Here is a 17,414-nt window from a genome sequence, read left to right as displayed (position 1 = left end):
CCCATTTGCAAGAGAAAAGGCAGGATTGCATTTTGGTCATTGAAGGTAACCAGGTTATCCTTGTCCCAACAAACTGTATGGTTTATTGATGGAGCAGGATGAATGCAGTGTGCTATTGTCAGCAAATCTGTGAATAGGATTTATGGTGTTTGACAGTAGGTCATTTATGTATAAGAGAAAGACAGTAGTGATAGAACGGAGCCCTGAGACACTTGCACTAGTGGCAAAGCTTGAAGAGAGAGTGCCATCCACCATGATATGCAGTGAATGACCAGAGAGAGAGCTGGTTATCCAGTTATAGAGAATTGCAGGTAGACCAGAAAAGTGCATTTTTCCGAATCATTCCATGGCGCGTGTCCAGTAGTGGGTGATGTGGGCTAAGAGATCAGATGTGGATCTGGATTGGTGGAATCCATGCTGGTGGTCACTAATTAACTAGTGAACTTCTAGGTAGTGAAGAAGTTGACCACTGATAATTTTCTCCATTATTTTGAAATGGATTGAATATATGCTTACTTCCATGTGATGGGATAGGTGACAAATAAATGCAGAAGATCTTTGATCTTCTGCATTTATCTGTCACCACCTATCTCTCTCTCTTTCTGGATGAGAGAGAGAGGTGGAAACACAAGTAAGCAGAAGTTGTGTCTAATGGCCATTATGATGGACCAGAAGGCAAAGTCTTCATTTGGACAAGATGAGAGTTTCTTAATGAAGTTGGATTTGCTGATAGTTGTTTTATATCTATTGTGTGTGTCAGCATAGGCTGAGTATGAAGCTGATAAGTCACCTGTGGTAATTTGAGTTCTTTTATTTTTTTAATGCTTTCAAACATCTTCTATTGAAAAGGTATTGAAAAAAGATGAGTTTTTTGGTAGAAGATGAATGCCTTCATGCCAGTGTGGGTAACTTATGTGATTCGCTCAGTGCAGGTGCCTGGGTCAGAAGAGCAGAAATAGTCATGCCATGGAAAGGAAGAGTAGTACTTCTGGAGGTGATCCCACTTGATAACTATAGAGCCAAGGATATGAGGTTGGACGTGGTCAGATGAGGGGCATTCTGTGAGACTGGCAACTCACACACAATTGTGTTCAGAATTTCCAAGAGTAGACGTAATCTCTACAGTATATCTGGAAGAACGAGTTAAAAAAAAAAGATTAAGGGTACTGGGAAAGTGGAGGCAATTATTGGGTAGGTAGATGCACGATTTGCCTTAGATCACTGCTTACAGCAAAATCTCCTGCATCATGTCCAGCTCGATCAGTAGTGTTGGAGAATGGGAGCCAGTTAGTTGTTTACATTCAGGTCACCTAGGAAGATACTTCACTGGTTGGATAGCTGGACTGAAGATGATTGAGCTTCACAGAGAGGAAAGGTGAAGTGGTTCGACTGGTAATTTTCATGTGGTTTTCAGAATTTGGAGGCCAGTAAATGCAGTAGATGATTTTATGGTAATAAATGTTTATGTCAAATTACGGTAGCAATGTGTAGTATGATGTTCTCTCAAAAAGATATCGTTACTCACATGAATACTAAGCATCAACACATGACTGGTAGGACGTTCAAACAAAATGGCTGAGGCACAATTGTCATTCAAGGAACACAAGACCATTTTAAAGTGGTATTTAAAATTTGAGAATGTTGTTGAAGTTCAACGACAATGGAGGCGTGAGTTTGCAACACAAATGGAACAATGAATCGGCATAATTGTGTTTACTGGGCTCAAGAAAATCCGGGGACTCATGTGGACATGGCAATCAATTTACTGGGGCTCAATGTCTGGTGTGGATTTTCATCTAAGGGTTTAATAGGACCATTCTTCTTTCTTTGAAGGTACTGTTACTGGTCAAGTGTACCTAGACATGCTACACACATCCATTTTACCTGCCGTTCATGCAATTTATGGGAATGATCAATTTCTCTTCCAACAAGATGGCATACCACACTACCACTGAGATGTGAGAGACAATGGATAGGATGAAGAGGTGCAGTTGAGCCCCCCCCACGTTCTCCTGATTTAACACCCTTGAACTTCTACCTACGGGGAACTCTAAAGGATGTAGGGTATCGTATAAAACCAGCTACACTGGTGGCCTTTCAGAAAGAAGTTGAAATGGCATGTGCAGCAATCCCACTGGACACTTTGGCCAACACTGACCAAGCAGTAGTTCGTTGTAATAATAAGTGTCTGGATGCTAATGGTAACCACTTTGAGCACCTCGTGTAATTGGAGAAGTCAAAGGCAACTGGTATTCATCCCATGATGTCTGTATAAATTTAGTATTACTATATTTATACAGGTTTTTCTTTTGCTGTATATATATATATATATATATATATATATTTGTATATACAGCAGTATACAGTGAGTATACATTTTTTGATGGGCTCTGTATACATCTGCTAATGCCTAACAGGGAGAAAGGCAAGGCCATTCAGATCCAATCTAACTTTTAGTGACTGAGGGTGCAGTTCAATCTCCACCAGTAGCAATCAGAGATCGCTGTCACAAGACTATCACTAATTATATACAGTATCTGGTAAGAGAGGCAGCTGACTAGTGCAGCCATCTCATGGTCCCTAATCCTAACATTATGTTTTACTTTCTGAAATAGTGTGGGTTCTATGGTAGATTTTCTTGAGTTTATAGGATGAAAAACCTGCTTGTCCATGTCAAACATTAACTAACTCGAGAACTGGTTGAAAAAAACTTAGGAAAAGTTTCTCTGGTCAGCGACTAGAATCAAACTTAGGATGCTCTTTCTTTAGATGGCCTAGTGCTAAGAGTATACACACCACTTCCACTGAGCTATATAGGCTCCTTTTAATATGGCTTTCCAAAGAAAATCTGTATATATTTAATATGGCATAAATTTTGTATCAAATAAAATCATCAGCATATCGGTATATTTCAAAATGCAGATTTTGCATTAAGCTTCACGATTTTTTTTCGACCTTTTTTGTTCCAAGTGATTTTCAACAAATAAAGACATTAAAAGATTACAGAGACTCTCTTTGGAAATAAACTATGGAAACTAAAAGCATTTTATTCTTCAGATAAAATAATATAAGGATGACCTTCGAAAATTTTTAGAAGAAATTTCTCTTATCTTGCAGACAATGTGCAATATATAGCCTCAACCTGTCAAGTCAATTGTACCTTCTTGTGAACTGTTTCCGCACAAGAGTCTGAAATATATATAAATCCAGCAAGTATTCCTGCTGCAAAAGAATTTCACCCTAATTGAAGAAAATACCAACTAGACCCAGCAGGTGGTAGATAACTTTCATCATACAGTAGGGATTCCTATTTCTATACTCTCATTCTCCATGTTATAAGTGATACATTAGGACATATCACACATACTTAGAGAGACACAAAGACTTCTCCATTTAAATTTTGAGGGTTACATCAGTAAAAGTGGCAGTGCCACAGGCTTGTTGCCAGATAGTACATGGGCACAAACTTATCAGTAATGAGTCAGGTGTTTTCCCAGTAGCGGTCACATAATTCTGCTGCCACATACTATGCCAGGTTGTGCATGAAGAGGAAGTTCAAGCAGCGGAAGGCGCTATTATGTCATGGAGACTTGTTACGATCTATATTGGTGTCATGTCCAAGAGCCTATCTCCTCTCACTCCATATCTCCACTCTCCTTCCATCTATCCATACCCACACCAATAATGAAACATACAAACATCGACAATGACACTGCAACTAAAACAAATTGTCCTCAAAGATCAATCTCAACAAAAAAAGCAGATCAAGAATAACATACAAATCAGGCTAGAATCTCCACATAAAAAAAGTCACATTCACATCTATTTTACTAATGTCCAAGGCATAAACTCTAACATAAATGACCTTCATCATCACTTATACTCATCCAGACTGGACCTCCTATTCTCAACAGAAACTCAAATTATACTTACATCCAGTATTGTCCACCTTCCTCAAATATCTGGCATTACTTGCCCAGAGAATGGCTAATTTAGGATCTGCTTTTTGACCTTCTCTGGCTAAAGGGCTCCTTGTCCCATTTAGCAACATTCATCTGATGCATTTACCAGCCTCCAAAACTCCAAAAACCATTTCTACCTCTTCACTTTCCTCTCCATGAAGTCTGACCATCTGCAATCCAGCTATCCAACTGGCTACATTTTTCAAACACCACCAACCAAGCGAGATAAGATGCATAAGTCTTTACTATAAGCAATGGCCTAACATAAATGACACATCTACCTGCCCAAATTAATGATAACCCTCTTCACTCTTTGAATACTTTTGATCTCTTTTTAACCAGTTCTCCTTCCAGATACACCATAAAGGTCATCTCTTCCCTGGTTAATTCAGATCACAATCTTGTATGAGTCTCCTCTTTCACAAAAGAACCTTCATCCAACCACTTCTAACCTTGCATCCTTCAGCACTACACAGGTATTAAGTGGAACAACCTCCAGAATTTCTATTATTCGTTTCCATGTAATGTTTAGAAATAGGGCAACTTTTTTTATAACATAGCTTGGAGATGAATGTAAACAAGAAGGCCAATATTATCACTTCTAATTACTGCTTTTGATATCATGCAAAAAAAAAAAAAAACCACTAAGCATTAATTGTGCAAGGAAAATTATGATTTAAAACAAAGGCTAATTTTGAAACATTCTATCCAGACTGAATAGATCTAGTTATTTAAGTTCTCCTAGAAAAATGAGAGTTAACTATTATACTTTATGCAAATGATGAAACTGAACTCTTTTTAATGAATTTAACCTTATCAGAAAGTTATTGTGAAATAATGTTGTTTTAAAATACTAACCTGTTCTCAACTGTCTGTAGTCATTACCTGATAGTCTTTCCTATTTGAGAAAACTGTTGACCTGGATAGCAAATAGCTATTGCTTCCATCAAACATCTCTGAGAGATCTGCATTAAATTATGTCCTTTTTGATCAACAATACCTACTCCAAATGTTGCTGCACAGTCTCCATGGTAACCATTGAGAAATACCTTAAAGTGACAAAACAGAGTAAAAATCTAGTAAATATGCTAATCCATTATTAAGATACATTTCCTTATGAATTAACTTCAGTTAAATTTATATAGCAACTGTTCTTTGATCACCCAATTGGCTGCCATGAAAATCAGCTGTTACTTTTTTTTTTATCTAGAAGTGCACTACTAATCAGTTTCTTATCCATTAATGATGGAATCCATTAACAGATTACAATGTGCTTAAGGGTTCAAGCTAGATAACTGGAAGGAGACTGACATAGCCTGCAAAGAATGCAGAGACCCAATGTCCAATCCTCATCTTCTCATGGCATACCCCATTATTAGGAACCATCTCTATAATGAATGAATAAGAGTAAAATGGTTGTAGTACTCAGCTGATCAAATTGTATTCTGTATTGGAGTGATCCATACAGAAATACATATGATGGTGTAACATTTCTGAGTGGTTCACATCAATTCAGGGAGAAAGGACAAAAAAAGTCAGCTATGAAACTGAAAAGAACTAAAGATAGGCATCTTCAACATAGATATCATGTACAGTAATCCCTCAATTAATGCGCCCCCCCCGATTAGTGCATTTTTTTTCTAAAATTCGATTAGTACGCCTATATACATCTTAAAAATAAATGTTACATATTTTAAAAATTTTCTATCTATACATTTTTACGGCTAATTATTTTAAAAATTCACTTACCAGAATGAAATAATTTAGTTACAGATTTAAAACATTTACAAAGTTATTTTTAATGGCATACTACACTACTTCCATGTACACCATGTTCCAAATTTTTACCGCCAAAATTTATGTCGTCTGCTATACTACGCCCACAGATTCAAGACCCTTCGACACGTCAAGTTAATATAATCCATAATATAATATAAGAAAGATAATCCATTCTGATAATAGGGTAATCAACCCGTCTTCTTGGACGAGTTATTTATTATTGCATGTCGGAAAATTAACTTCTCTTTTGTGATCATTGTAGTTTTTAAAGTGGTAACTATTTTGCTTGTATAACAGTTGGGAAATTTTATCTATAAAGCACGTGATTTCACAAGTTGGTGACCATTTTGTACATCCTTCATTTCTTTCTCCCCTTCAATGATAGCATCCAAGAGTTAATTAAATCTCATTCTGAAGAATTGAATGATTCCGACCTGCTAAATTTAGATACACAGCAGGAAGATCCCGAAGAATATGAAGAAAATTTAACCACTGATAGTCAGCTAAAAGAGATTTCACAGAAACAATTTGAAAATATTTTTCGTACAATCGAAGTTTTTAAGCAGCAATGCTTAGAGGCTGACCCTGATGAAGAGAGAAGCAGTAAAATTTACAGAAGAGTAGAAGAGGCAATAGGGCTATACCGTTAGTTGTATGAAAAAAAAGGAAAAAGAATGCCTGCCAAACTATGTTAGCTCGATTCTTTATTAAGATGTAGAATAATAAATTTATATTCTGAATATGTTTTATTGTATTTCAGCTTCATGGTTTTCCTTTAACTAGGCCCTGAGACATATCTTAATTCTTTAATAAAAAAATTAAGGTTCAAAAAAGAAATCTGAGGAACGAATTATACATTTTCCCATAGGTTACTATATTTGACTAGTGCGTTGTCGATTAATGCGCCTGTTTTAAAGAATGCATTAGGTGCACTAATCGAGGGATTGCTGTACAATGAGGAAGAGCTAATAGAGGAATATTCAAAATAACATGTCAATATGGTTGTAGAGTTTTTTCACTCAGTTACAAAGTATATTATATTTGACAAGAAATTATATACTAGTTTTAATCTTTTACCAAAGTGTAAGCAAACAAAGTTTGGGTAAAAGGATTAAAATAAGAATATAATTTCTTTTCAAGTATGATATATATTATAAGCAAGCAGAAAAACTTCCTGCAACTGTCTCTGATCCAGAATATTTTAATAGTATAGTTATACACCATTTTACTAATTATACGGAAAAATATATTTATCTTAGTTTAATACTATAATTATTACTATTATTACATGACACTTCTAATAGATGAAGCCCTCTGGTTGGAAAGACCTGAGTTCGATTCCAGTTCATGATGCGAGGAACCTTTATCAGGTCCTTTCAACTAAAGGTGAGCTAGCTGGTCTCATACAGAGGTGGAGGGTTATTGCTGCAAGAAACTCAGGTTTTTTATCCCTCAAAACAGGCAAACCGAACACAAGCAAACATACTTCTACAGACATAAACACTTACTGTAGGGCAAGGAGGGCAATGGGAAACCATCTTGTTCCATAATCATCATCATTCCCTAGTCAAGTAGCATATTGCTATACCGCCAACCATAAGGTTTGGCAGAGAAGAGAGTTTAATACTGGGTCTAGCTGCCAATAATTGGACCTCAGTAAAGGTCGAAACCAGTCTAGGCACCTAACTCCTCCCAAAATGTCTGCATTATGGGATACTGAGGCAACTGATGTGAACAGCCTCTATACACAAAGTATTGAGACAAAAAAGATAAAACATAGTAAGGTTGTGCAGCAGGAATAGTATGCACTTTATAAACATATGGTAAATGTACAGGTTGAATATGATGACATGACTTACTGTAGGGAATATGATGGATGCGACTTATATAAGGCTGATGTATATAAGACATATATAAGTCACTTTAATGGATTTCTAGTTAAGTGCCTGGAGAAAGTGTTCACTGAGCACATGGAAGTGCAAAGGTTGAAGGTGTAGTATAGGTAGTTGTAAGCTGTCAGAAGCTTTAGGAATTTTCTTCCTCTTGTGCCCTTTCCCCATCTATTTGGAGTTGACCTTCTACATGAAGTGACTTTATGCTCATGATCCCAACTGACTTGTCAGTTTTTGACAAGTTCCTGATGTTGGTTGGGGAAAGGTATTTTTCTCTGTAGAAGTGTGTGTTCACTGTTCCTCAGAACAGTGCCAATTTGCCTGTTCTGAGAAACAAAAAATTCGAGTTTCTGGGAAAAAATACCCTCCACCTCCATATGAGACCAGCTAAAGGTTTTCCTCAGGTCTTGGACGAGAATTGAACCAAGGTCTTTCCAACCAAAGGACTTCATCTATACCAACTGAGCTAGGGAGGCTCTCAGAAACATCAGAAATAAGAGAGAATAGTTTTTAGCATTGGTTGATGCCAAAATACAGGGATTAGTGAGACTTTGTTGACAGTGCATAATGCGATTACAGGAATAGAATGCGAAAGGTGTAGCATTTTTAGGGAGGATACAACAGGATGTGTGTGTGTGGGGGGGGGGGGAGTGAAGAAGATCACTGCTAATAACAGCAGATGAAAAATTGTAGCCATAGTAGTAGTCAGCAAGAGAATAGATGTGGAAGGCAGTGTATTTGAAACTATCTGCATTGAAACAGACCAAAAGGATATGTGTAGGATCAGATTAAGATGATATGCATCGGCAAATTAGCATATGAATGCAGGCAAAGTAATTATTATTATGGGGGGGCTTCAATTATCAGGACATCGACTGAGCATTTGATCTGGTGACGGCATCAGGGAAATCTATCCATAACCAAAATAACCACACTGTCTCCATTGAGGGAGACTGATCATGTGATCAGGATTTGGCAAACTGTCCAAACATGGAATTTTCATTTAAGATAGTATATATGTGACACTATGGTGTGTGTGTGTGTGTGTGTGTGTGTGTGGAGAATAGTTTCACATATATACTGTCTTAACTGAAAATTGAACTGAAGCAATGGCATGGCATCAGTATCTGTAATTAAGAAAAGAGCAATGATGCATGGGAGAAAAGGAGGGAGTGTTTGAAAGAAGCAATATTAGACTGTATACCTAAGTCCGAAAGATAAACTAGGTAGGATCAGATTAATAAGTAGTAAATAAGCATGAGATGGAAAAAAAAAAAAAAAACAGGAAAATGTTTAATAAACGAAGAATGACTACAGAAGGATAACTTTAATGAAAGCTGATAGCACAGAGGCAATACAGAAACAAACAAAATACTTACTGAGTAATCACTTTACAATGGTGTATTATGCAGGCAGGAAGGATGCAGTGATCAATGTGATGGGGAATGAAGTAGATAAAGGGATAGATGAATTGAAAGTACTTGGGATATTAGAGAATCTGATTGTGCCATAAGATTAAACAGAATAAAGTTTAAACCTCTGTTAATCTCAACTAAAAATGATATTTGTTACTATTTACTAATTATGTACATACAAGTAAAAATGGATATAAATACAGTGGTACATACACTAACATCGATGGTAATTATGTCTCCATTCTTGAGTGGTCTATCATCAGGTATTCCATGACATACGACATTATTTACAGATGTACAAATGGACTTCGGAAAGCTTTTATAATTTAAAGGTGATGGATATGCACCATTCTTAATGCACATGTCATGAACTATTCTATCTAAGACATCAGTTGAGCATCCCACCTACAGTATGAGAAAAGGATGTTTGTCAGTGCTTTTAATAAGAAAAATTATTGTATAATTAAACTGATCAGTATGCTGAGCTATGCTGGATGAGGCCACATTATTAATCTAATAGTGAGTTGTTGAGTAGGTTGTTTAGAATTATGTCAAACAACTGTGTATGTCATCTGGCTGGTTTGTCTGTTTTGCAGAACTGAGGAGACCCCATATACTAACTTACGAAGTCAGAGAACATGCAGTGTTTACTGTTTTCAGTGTCACCATGGTTAGGATGTTTTTATAGAAATTGATCAGTTTCAACTAGAAAAATAAATCAGTTTTCTGAAAATTACATACACCCAGTGATTACTGGACATGTAACTTTCAGATACTGCATGAATTAGACAAGCCTCTGCAGCAAAATTTAGATGATACTCATCAGTGAAAGACCTCCACAAATCATTTAACAATGAATTAAAAATGGTAAGAAATTATATTCCTGCTTAATCCTTTATCCAATAGAAAACAAAGTTAGTGTATGAAGGATCTTCACGACTAGGCTACTTGTATACAGAAGGTAATGACTGCAAGACCTCAATATCCCATATCAATTGCCTTAGTATCCCATAATGCAAAGCACACATCCTTTTGGGTGTGTATAATGCTATGCATTACATGCACGTGCACACACACACGCACGTGCAGGGTGTCCCGTAAGTTCCAAGATATTTCAATAATTCATAAAAATTAGAAAAACTGGTATATTAGAGTGCGGTTTGCACGAAAATGAATTACAAGGAGAGAGGATTTTTTTTTTTTTTTTTTGGCAGGTAGAAAAAAAATTACTTCAAATTTTCACTGATAGAGGGCACTGTACCACATGCATCATTTGCACGCATCTGCAAATGAGAGTTCCATAAAATGCAGGATGTACTGATGACAGCTCGTAATGAATGCATGCACATTCCCAGTCATTGAGGTGAAGAGAATTGTTTTGGTGAGAAGAAAAATTTGTTGCTCTGATGCTTACTTTGGTGGTGTGATGATTACGCACCATGAAGGATGCGGAATAGTCACATTTTTGCTATGCCTGTGATTCTTGCAGCTTCCCATGCACTGCTTACACCGCTTGTTGATTGTGCTGCTAGGGCATTCATTTGCGATACCACAATGCTGGTGAGGGCTTTGGATAACACTGGTCTGCATGTTCGAGGGCATTCTGACAAATTTCCAGTTTTCTCAAAACATCGTATTAGAGACTGTATTCTGTAGTGGCGCTTTCCTTATTGCATAGCATCATATATGTCTGCAAGGAGATGTGCTTTGCATTATGGGAGATACTAAGAAAAGTGATCAGAGCTTTTACCAGGAGTTGCCTCAGACCTGAAAATACTTCAGGTGCAAACTTGACTTACCTGCCTGTTTGCTTACTTGGGAAAAAGGATTAAAACCAAGTTGATAAAATTGCTTGGTATCTTTAACGTATAGTATACCCAAATGTTTGACATGTGGCTAGTTTAATAATATGGGGTATTGTTATTGCTAGGTGTAGGACCACAAAGCTCTCTTTAGGGCAGATTATTATTATTATGATCATTATTATTTATATGGGCACTCCATGGAATCAAAAAAGTCATCACAGGAGACCCACTCTATCCATTAAATCAAGTTAGGTTCTTCTTTATATTGTATGGAAGTATATTTAATAGATCTAGTACCACAGAACTGGTGGATCTTTTCCATATATATTATTATAATTACTTGCAGTGTATATTATATGCTGGGGTCTAATTTAATACGGGATAGTTGTTCTGTATTTTCAGAAAAAGTAGGGTCTAAGACATATGAATAAAAAAATAAACCACAATTTCAACTCTAATACCAAAATAATATATAGAACTTTGCATTAAAACATTATATAATCATTAACTGTAAATTAATGATGAACACAAGATAGGAGTAACTGGAATAAAATTAATCTTAATTTATTTTTAATTGCATTAACAACACCAAATGAACTATTTTATGAAAAGATCTTTATTAATTTTGCTTATATTTTGCAGAATTTCAAATCAGCATCTTCAGAGCACAACAGTTAATAAGTGAAACAATAGAAACTGTAACAGACAAAAGATCTAAAGTGCTAATATGGTGCCCTCTAATGTTGTAAAAAAAAATGTATTGCAGCTATGTGGAGGGTCACTCTTAAGACAACAGTCTCATAACTTTCTGGCAAATTAATACAACCATATTTGTTCAGGTTAGGAGAATTCTTCATAGCCATAGCTGACTCAAAAAAAATCTCTTCCATCTGTAACAACTTCTAAATAGCACATTAGTTTTCTTCTATCTAATCCCATGTGAAGGGGTGTCCAAAGAGTGGTCTGCCAGTCCTAACTTGCCAAAATAATAGTAGCTAATGTAATTTTTATATTCTTCCAGGCATATGTTAACAAATCTTCCTGTCTGCTTTAGGTCAAGTCACAGTCACAAGGAACTTCATACACTCCGGGATGTGCTAGAGAGCAAAGTTTATCCTTAGGATAGCAGATCAAAGTTCTTAACTTAACATGAGTTTTGAATGTGGTGCAAAGGCTATGTTTTATTAGTACTTTGGCTAATTTTTTCTGATGTACCACTGACATAGGCAATAGGAATGGCAATATTTTGTTCCTATGTATTAGAGAACGCCCACCCCACCTGATGCAAGAAGCTCTATGAATACTTCGTCGTGATGTGCAGCATACAGTAGCAAACTTCAAAAGGCATTATTAGTATGAGCAATTTATTCAGGAACTACTATATTCAAACACACGATAGACAACACTAGATAAGTTTTTAAAATAAATTTTATGCTGTTGCTTATTAAAGATTTGTTTAAAACTTTGCTTATTAAAAAGTTGGGGTGCTAAAAGGTCAAAGCTGTGTAACTGAGAGGAGACCTCCACACAGCCTTTAAAGGAATGCGGAGAACATACCAGGGCTTCTGACCTAATGTCCAATCCTCACCTTCTTGTGGTGCACCCTGTTAGGGATCTACCTGGATACTGAACGAACAAGGATGGGCTGGCAATTTGGGATTTAGCTGACCAAATTGTATCCTTATTGGTTAAACCACAATATTAAATGATGGTACAACATGAAAGAATTTCATGCCATCTGGGGTGTCACCTGGTTAAATAATGCCCCCCCCCCCCGTTGTTTTTGTCAGGGAACCAGGACAAACAGCAAAAAGTCAGCAACTGGAACAAACCCTGAAACACACTCCAACTCAATATCACCAGAGTTCAAGATTGGTACTATCAACATAAGAAGCCTGAATGGCAAACACATGGAGCTAGCTGAGGAACTGGATAAGTACCAGATCAATATAAGAGGGGTGACTGAAATAAAAAAGGCAAAAACTGGTGAGAATGATCTTTGCCTTTGACCACAGAACAATAAATACAAAATGTTATATTCAGGCAATGACAATAAAGGAAAAAAAAGGAGTAGCAATAGTACTCAACACTAAATATGAGACTAATCTATTTTCTTGAATGGCAGGCACTTTCAATTAGAGTGATGTGGGCAAATATCAGAATGGGGAACTGGACAATGAGATTTATATGCACCTATGGTCCCACAGAAGATTCTGCTAAGATAGAATTGGAGAAATTTTTTGAGTCTTTAGAGAAAGCAACTGACACAATGAAAAATGAAAAGCTGGTCCTTGTTGGGGATCTAAATAGAAGAGTAGGAAATGATTGTCAGACATACAAAAATATTTTGGGGAAAATCTGGAGAAAAGAGCAAAACTAATAATAATGGCAAATACTTGTTGGATTTCTGCTATGGACATGGACTGGATATTATTAGTAACATGTTCCAACATAAAAATGTGCACAAATTCAGATGGAGAGAAGATGCAAGGAATAAGAAAAGTCTCACTGACTGTGTTATTGTTGATAGTGATGTTTTTTCTCTCCAGTGCAGGACACTAGGGTGTACAGAGGATTTGAAATTGGAAGTGATCACCATTTAATCTTGAGCAGGATAAAATTGAATTTCATATTGAAAAGAAGAATATGTAAGAAAGTTTTAAAGCGAATAAAAGTTGAGCAGCTCTCAGACGTGAACTGCAGACTGAAATATACAAACATTATTCAAGAAAAAATGAAAGTGTTTGAGAGAACAGGAATCAAACCTTGAAGATTCAGTGGCAAGATCTGAAGAAAACACTGATTGATTTAGCCAGAGAGGCATGTGGTGAGGTTGTCTGCAAGGATAGAAAAATCCTCCTTGGTGGACATAGGAAGTTAAACAGGTAGTGAAGGAAAAGAAGAAAGCATATCAAAAGTTCCTGGCAAATAAATTAGACTGTGCTCTTAGAGAATACAGAGACAAATGTAAGTAAACACTGTGTAAAACAAGCTAAACAAAAGTCATGGGAAGACTTTGGTTAAGAACATAGAAAATAAATATCAAGAAGGTGGCAAGATATTCTGGAGGTTGTTGAAGAAGCTCAAAAATGGAGGAAAAAGTTCTGTAAAAGGAATTAGATATGATAAAGGTGATATGAAAACTGGAAAAAAAGATATCCTTGATGTATGGAGTAATTACTTTGAAAAACTGCTAAATGAAAGTAGGAGCGATGACAGTGATAAAAAAAACTGACAACACTGACCAGGCATGCATCAATGCATCATGCAAAAAGCCATCAAAGTCTGAAATGTGTAAAAACAGCTGGAGTAGATGATATTCGACCAGAAACGCTTAAGTATGGAGGTTTAAAAGTCTTATAGTGGCTGCACAGCATAGTTCAGAGGGTCTAGACAGAGAGAGACAAATTTCATTTGAATGGAATAGAGCTCTCATAGTACCCATATATAAAAAGGAAAATAAAACTTAATGTGAGAATTACAGAGGTATTTCTCTACTGAGTGTTCCTGGTAAGATTTATGCCAGTATACTTGAGAAACGGTTGCGAAGGATTGTGGAGGAGAAGCTTGGTGAAAAACGAGCTGGATTCAGGCCAAATAGAGGCTGTCAGGATCAGATTTTCACTTTTCGACAAATAGTTGAGAAATCATTGGAATATAACAAAGATCTGTATTTAAGTTTTGTAGATCTGGAAAAAGCATATGACAGGATGCCAAGAGAGAAGCTATTCAAAACGCTACAGTTGTATGGTGTCAGTGGGACATTATGTCAAGCAATACTTAGTCTTTATTTGAGTTGCAAGTCAGCAATTAGAATTGAAGTAAATAGAGGAAGATGGTTTAATGTTAAATCTGGTATAAGATAAGGATGTACATTATCTCCTCTGTTATTCATTATCTATATGGATCACATTATGAAGGAAAGTGGTATTAAATCTGATATCAAAATTGGAGGTGTTAATGTTCAGCTCTTTGATTTATGCAAATGATGTTATACTTCTAAATAAATCCACTAAAAATTCCCTGACTAAATTGAATAACTGTTGTAATAGATATGGCATGAAGGTCAGTAATAACAAGAAAATGAAAATAGGCAGAAGCATTTGAAAATATCAACTGCATTGTGAACGGAGAACCTATAGAACAAGTAAAACATTTCAGCTACTTAGGCATGATTTTTAGTGAAGATGGTAAATTAAATATGGAAATAGACAACAGGATCAACAAAGCTGGTTTGGTAGGAAGTCAACTGAATAAATTTACATGGAATAATTGAGAAATTAGTCAAATCACTAAATTAGCTGGATACCAGACAGTGTTCAAACCAATTTTAACTTATGGATCTGAGAGCTGGGTTAGAAATAAAACACTTGATCAAAGACTAGAGACCACAGATATTAGAATCCTAAGAAAGATTAGTTGTGTGAACTGATAGCATCAATGGCAATATCATATTATGAGGATATTAGGAAAGAACTTAACGTTGTCAGCATCCAGGAATGCGTTAGCAGAGTTGATCTGAATTCTAAATGACCATACATCTCAGGTCACTTAGAATTTAAGAGGAAAGATGAGCAAAACAAATCTTCTCTGCCAAGTTGGCAGGAAAAAGACCTAGAGGAAAACTAAGATATAAGTGGATTGATAAGGTAAAAAGTGCCTTAGAAGATAGAAATATAAGATCTGACAACGTTGAAGCCTTGACAGGTAATAGACTGATTTGAGGAAAATTGTAGATTGGACGTTAGTAATGATGTAAATTTTTCATGTAGTACTATCATATCCTGTACACCTCCGAGGAATTTGATGATGATGTATTAGAGAAGTAATGGGCTATGTCGTATTTTATCTATTTTGTAGGAATTGTAGCTATTGGCCAAGAAAGTGTGAAATTCAGTGAAATAAAGTAGACGGAGCTTATTGTGATCACTTTGGGACAGCTGCTTTTTGATAACAATAACCGGCTGATAACATTAAACAAAAGGATATAAAAAATTGCATAATTTATTTCAATTTATTGCTATGAGCATTATTTAATTTAATTTATTGTTATAAACAACTTTTTAATAAGCAACAGCATAAAATGTATTTTAAAAATCTTATCTAGTGTTGTCTATCACGTGTTTGAATACAGTAGTTCATGAATAAATTGCTCATACTCATAATGCCTTTCGAAGTTTGTTGCTCTATGTTGCCTACCATGATGAAGTATTCGTAGAGCTTCTTGCATCTGGGCATTGGTTGGAGGAGCTTCTAAAATTTGTTCTTCTATACTTGTATTAGGTTCACTTTCTTCTAGTTTAAAGTTCTCCTCTGAAACAGCTTGACACATTTCTGCAGCCACCACTTCAACGTTGTTATCAATATCCAACCAACTTTCAAATTCTTTTGACGTACTGTCTGGGGTTTTATCAAAAATTTCATTTTTAAGATATTCAAATTCTTTGGAAGAAGGAGTTTCAGAGTTTGTCTTAAAAAATCCACCTTTTCAGAAGCAGTTTTCAGTAGTCTTCTCTGAAACTTGCTTCCATGAAATTGCTACCAAATGCAATGCATCAAGAAGAGAATTATTTTTTGCAATTGCACTTGCATGAGATTGGTCTTTTATATAATCAAGTTCAGCTATAATTCTTGCCCAACTTTCCCTGATAATAAGATTTAAAAGCTCGTATGATGCCTTGGTTACATGGTTGAATTAACAATGTAGTGTTCAAAGGCAAGAAGATCACTTTGATGTTCTTTAACGATAAATTGTTTGTGTGTGTGTGTGTGTGTAGTGCAGTCTACTAAGACAATTTTTTGCTTTAATTTAAGATCCCACTTAACTAACCAACTGTTGAAAATCGCATTAGTCATCCAAGCATTTCACTCGAACAGTAGTCAACAAGCAAACTTTTGACACCTTTAAAATACTGAGGATTTTTATTTTTTCCAATCACTAGGAGCTCTCGTTTTCACCTTTCATGTTAGCACAACAAAGAACTGTCACTTACTTTTTTGAAGATTTTTCATTTTTAAACAAATAAGTATGCTCAGGCATCGCACAAAAATAGAGTCCTGTTTTGTCTGCATTGTAAATATCCTCGGGAGAAGATATTTATGATGCCCATCGTTTTTGCAAATTCTGCTGCTTTTTATGCATCAAAGACCCATTAATCGAAGCATTCTTTTCACGAACATTACTATACCAAATTTTTAATGCTGATTCAACTTGAGTATCCTTACCAGATCGGGTTCTCTTCTGATTCATGTTCTCATTAGTAAGAGCTGAAATTTCAATGTTTGATCTGTTTTATAAGATCTTACACAAGAGTGGCTGTGAAAATTTTAAATGTACAGCTGCACTAAGATGACTCATTTTAAGCAACTTATCATAGCATTCCAAAATTCTTTGTTTTTCTTGAAAAGATAAATCTTTATGTTTGTTTTACTTGCTTCTGTCATAATGCTAAGGGCTGTTTAACGAGCACTTAAAGTCAAATTCACTTACTGAAATAGAGCATTGAAAATAAACTCGAAAAATTACATTTTGACTGTACTTATACCCACCTACATTTGCCT

General features: G+C 35.8%; 1 protein-coding gene across 1 annotated transcript in view; it reads right to left on the bottom strand.

Moving 5' to 3' along the window:
- Positions 1 to 17,414, bottom strand: part of LOC150101305 (methionine aminopeptidase 1D, mitochondrial) — a 79,387-nt gene that overhangs the window by 39,023 nt on the left and 22,950 nt on the right. The window contains exons 3-4 of the mRNA XM_090400119.1: positions 9,262 to 9,453; positions 4,848 to 5,011 (exon numbers count right to left, since the gene is read on the bottom strand). Of these exons, the coding sequence (XP_090256245.1) occupies positions 4,848 to 5,011; positions 9,262 to 9,453 (356 nt within the window). The remainder of the gene's footprint in view (positions 1 to 4,847; positions 5,012 to 9,261; positions 9,454 to 17,414) is intronic.

The sequence above is a fragment of the Typopeltis vanoorti genome, chromosome 11 (genome assembly GCF_054136105.1).
Source record: "Typopeltis vanoorti isolate ZY-2024b chromosome 11, IOZ_Tvanoo_1.0, whole genome shotgun sequence".
NCBI lineage: Eukaryota > Metazoa > Arthropoda > Arachnida > Uropygi > Thelyphonidae > Typopeltis > Typopeltis vanoorti.
This window is presented reverse-complemented; position numbering and strand designations above follow the sequence as displayed.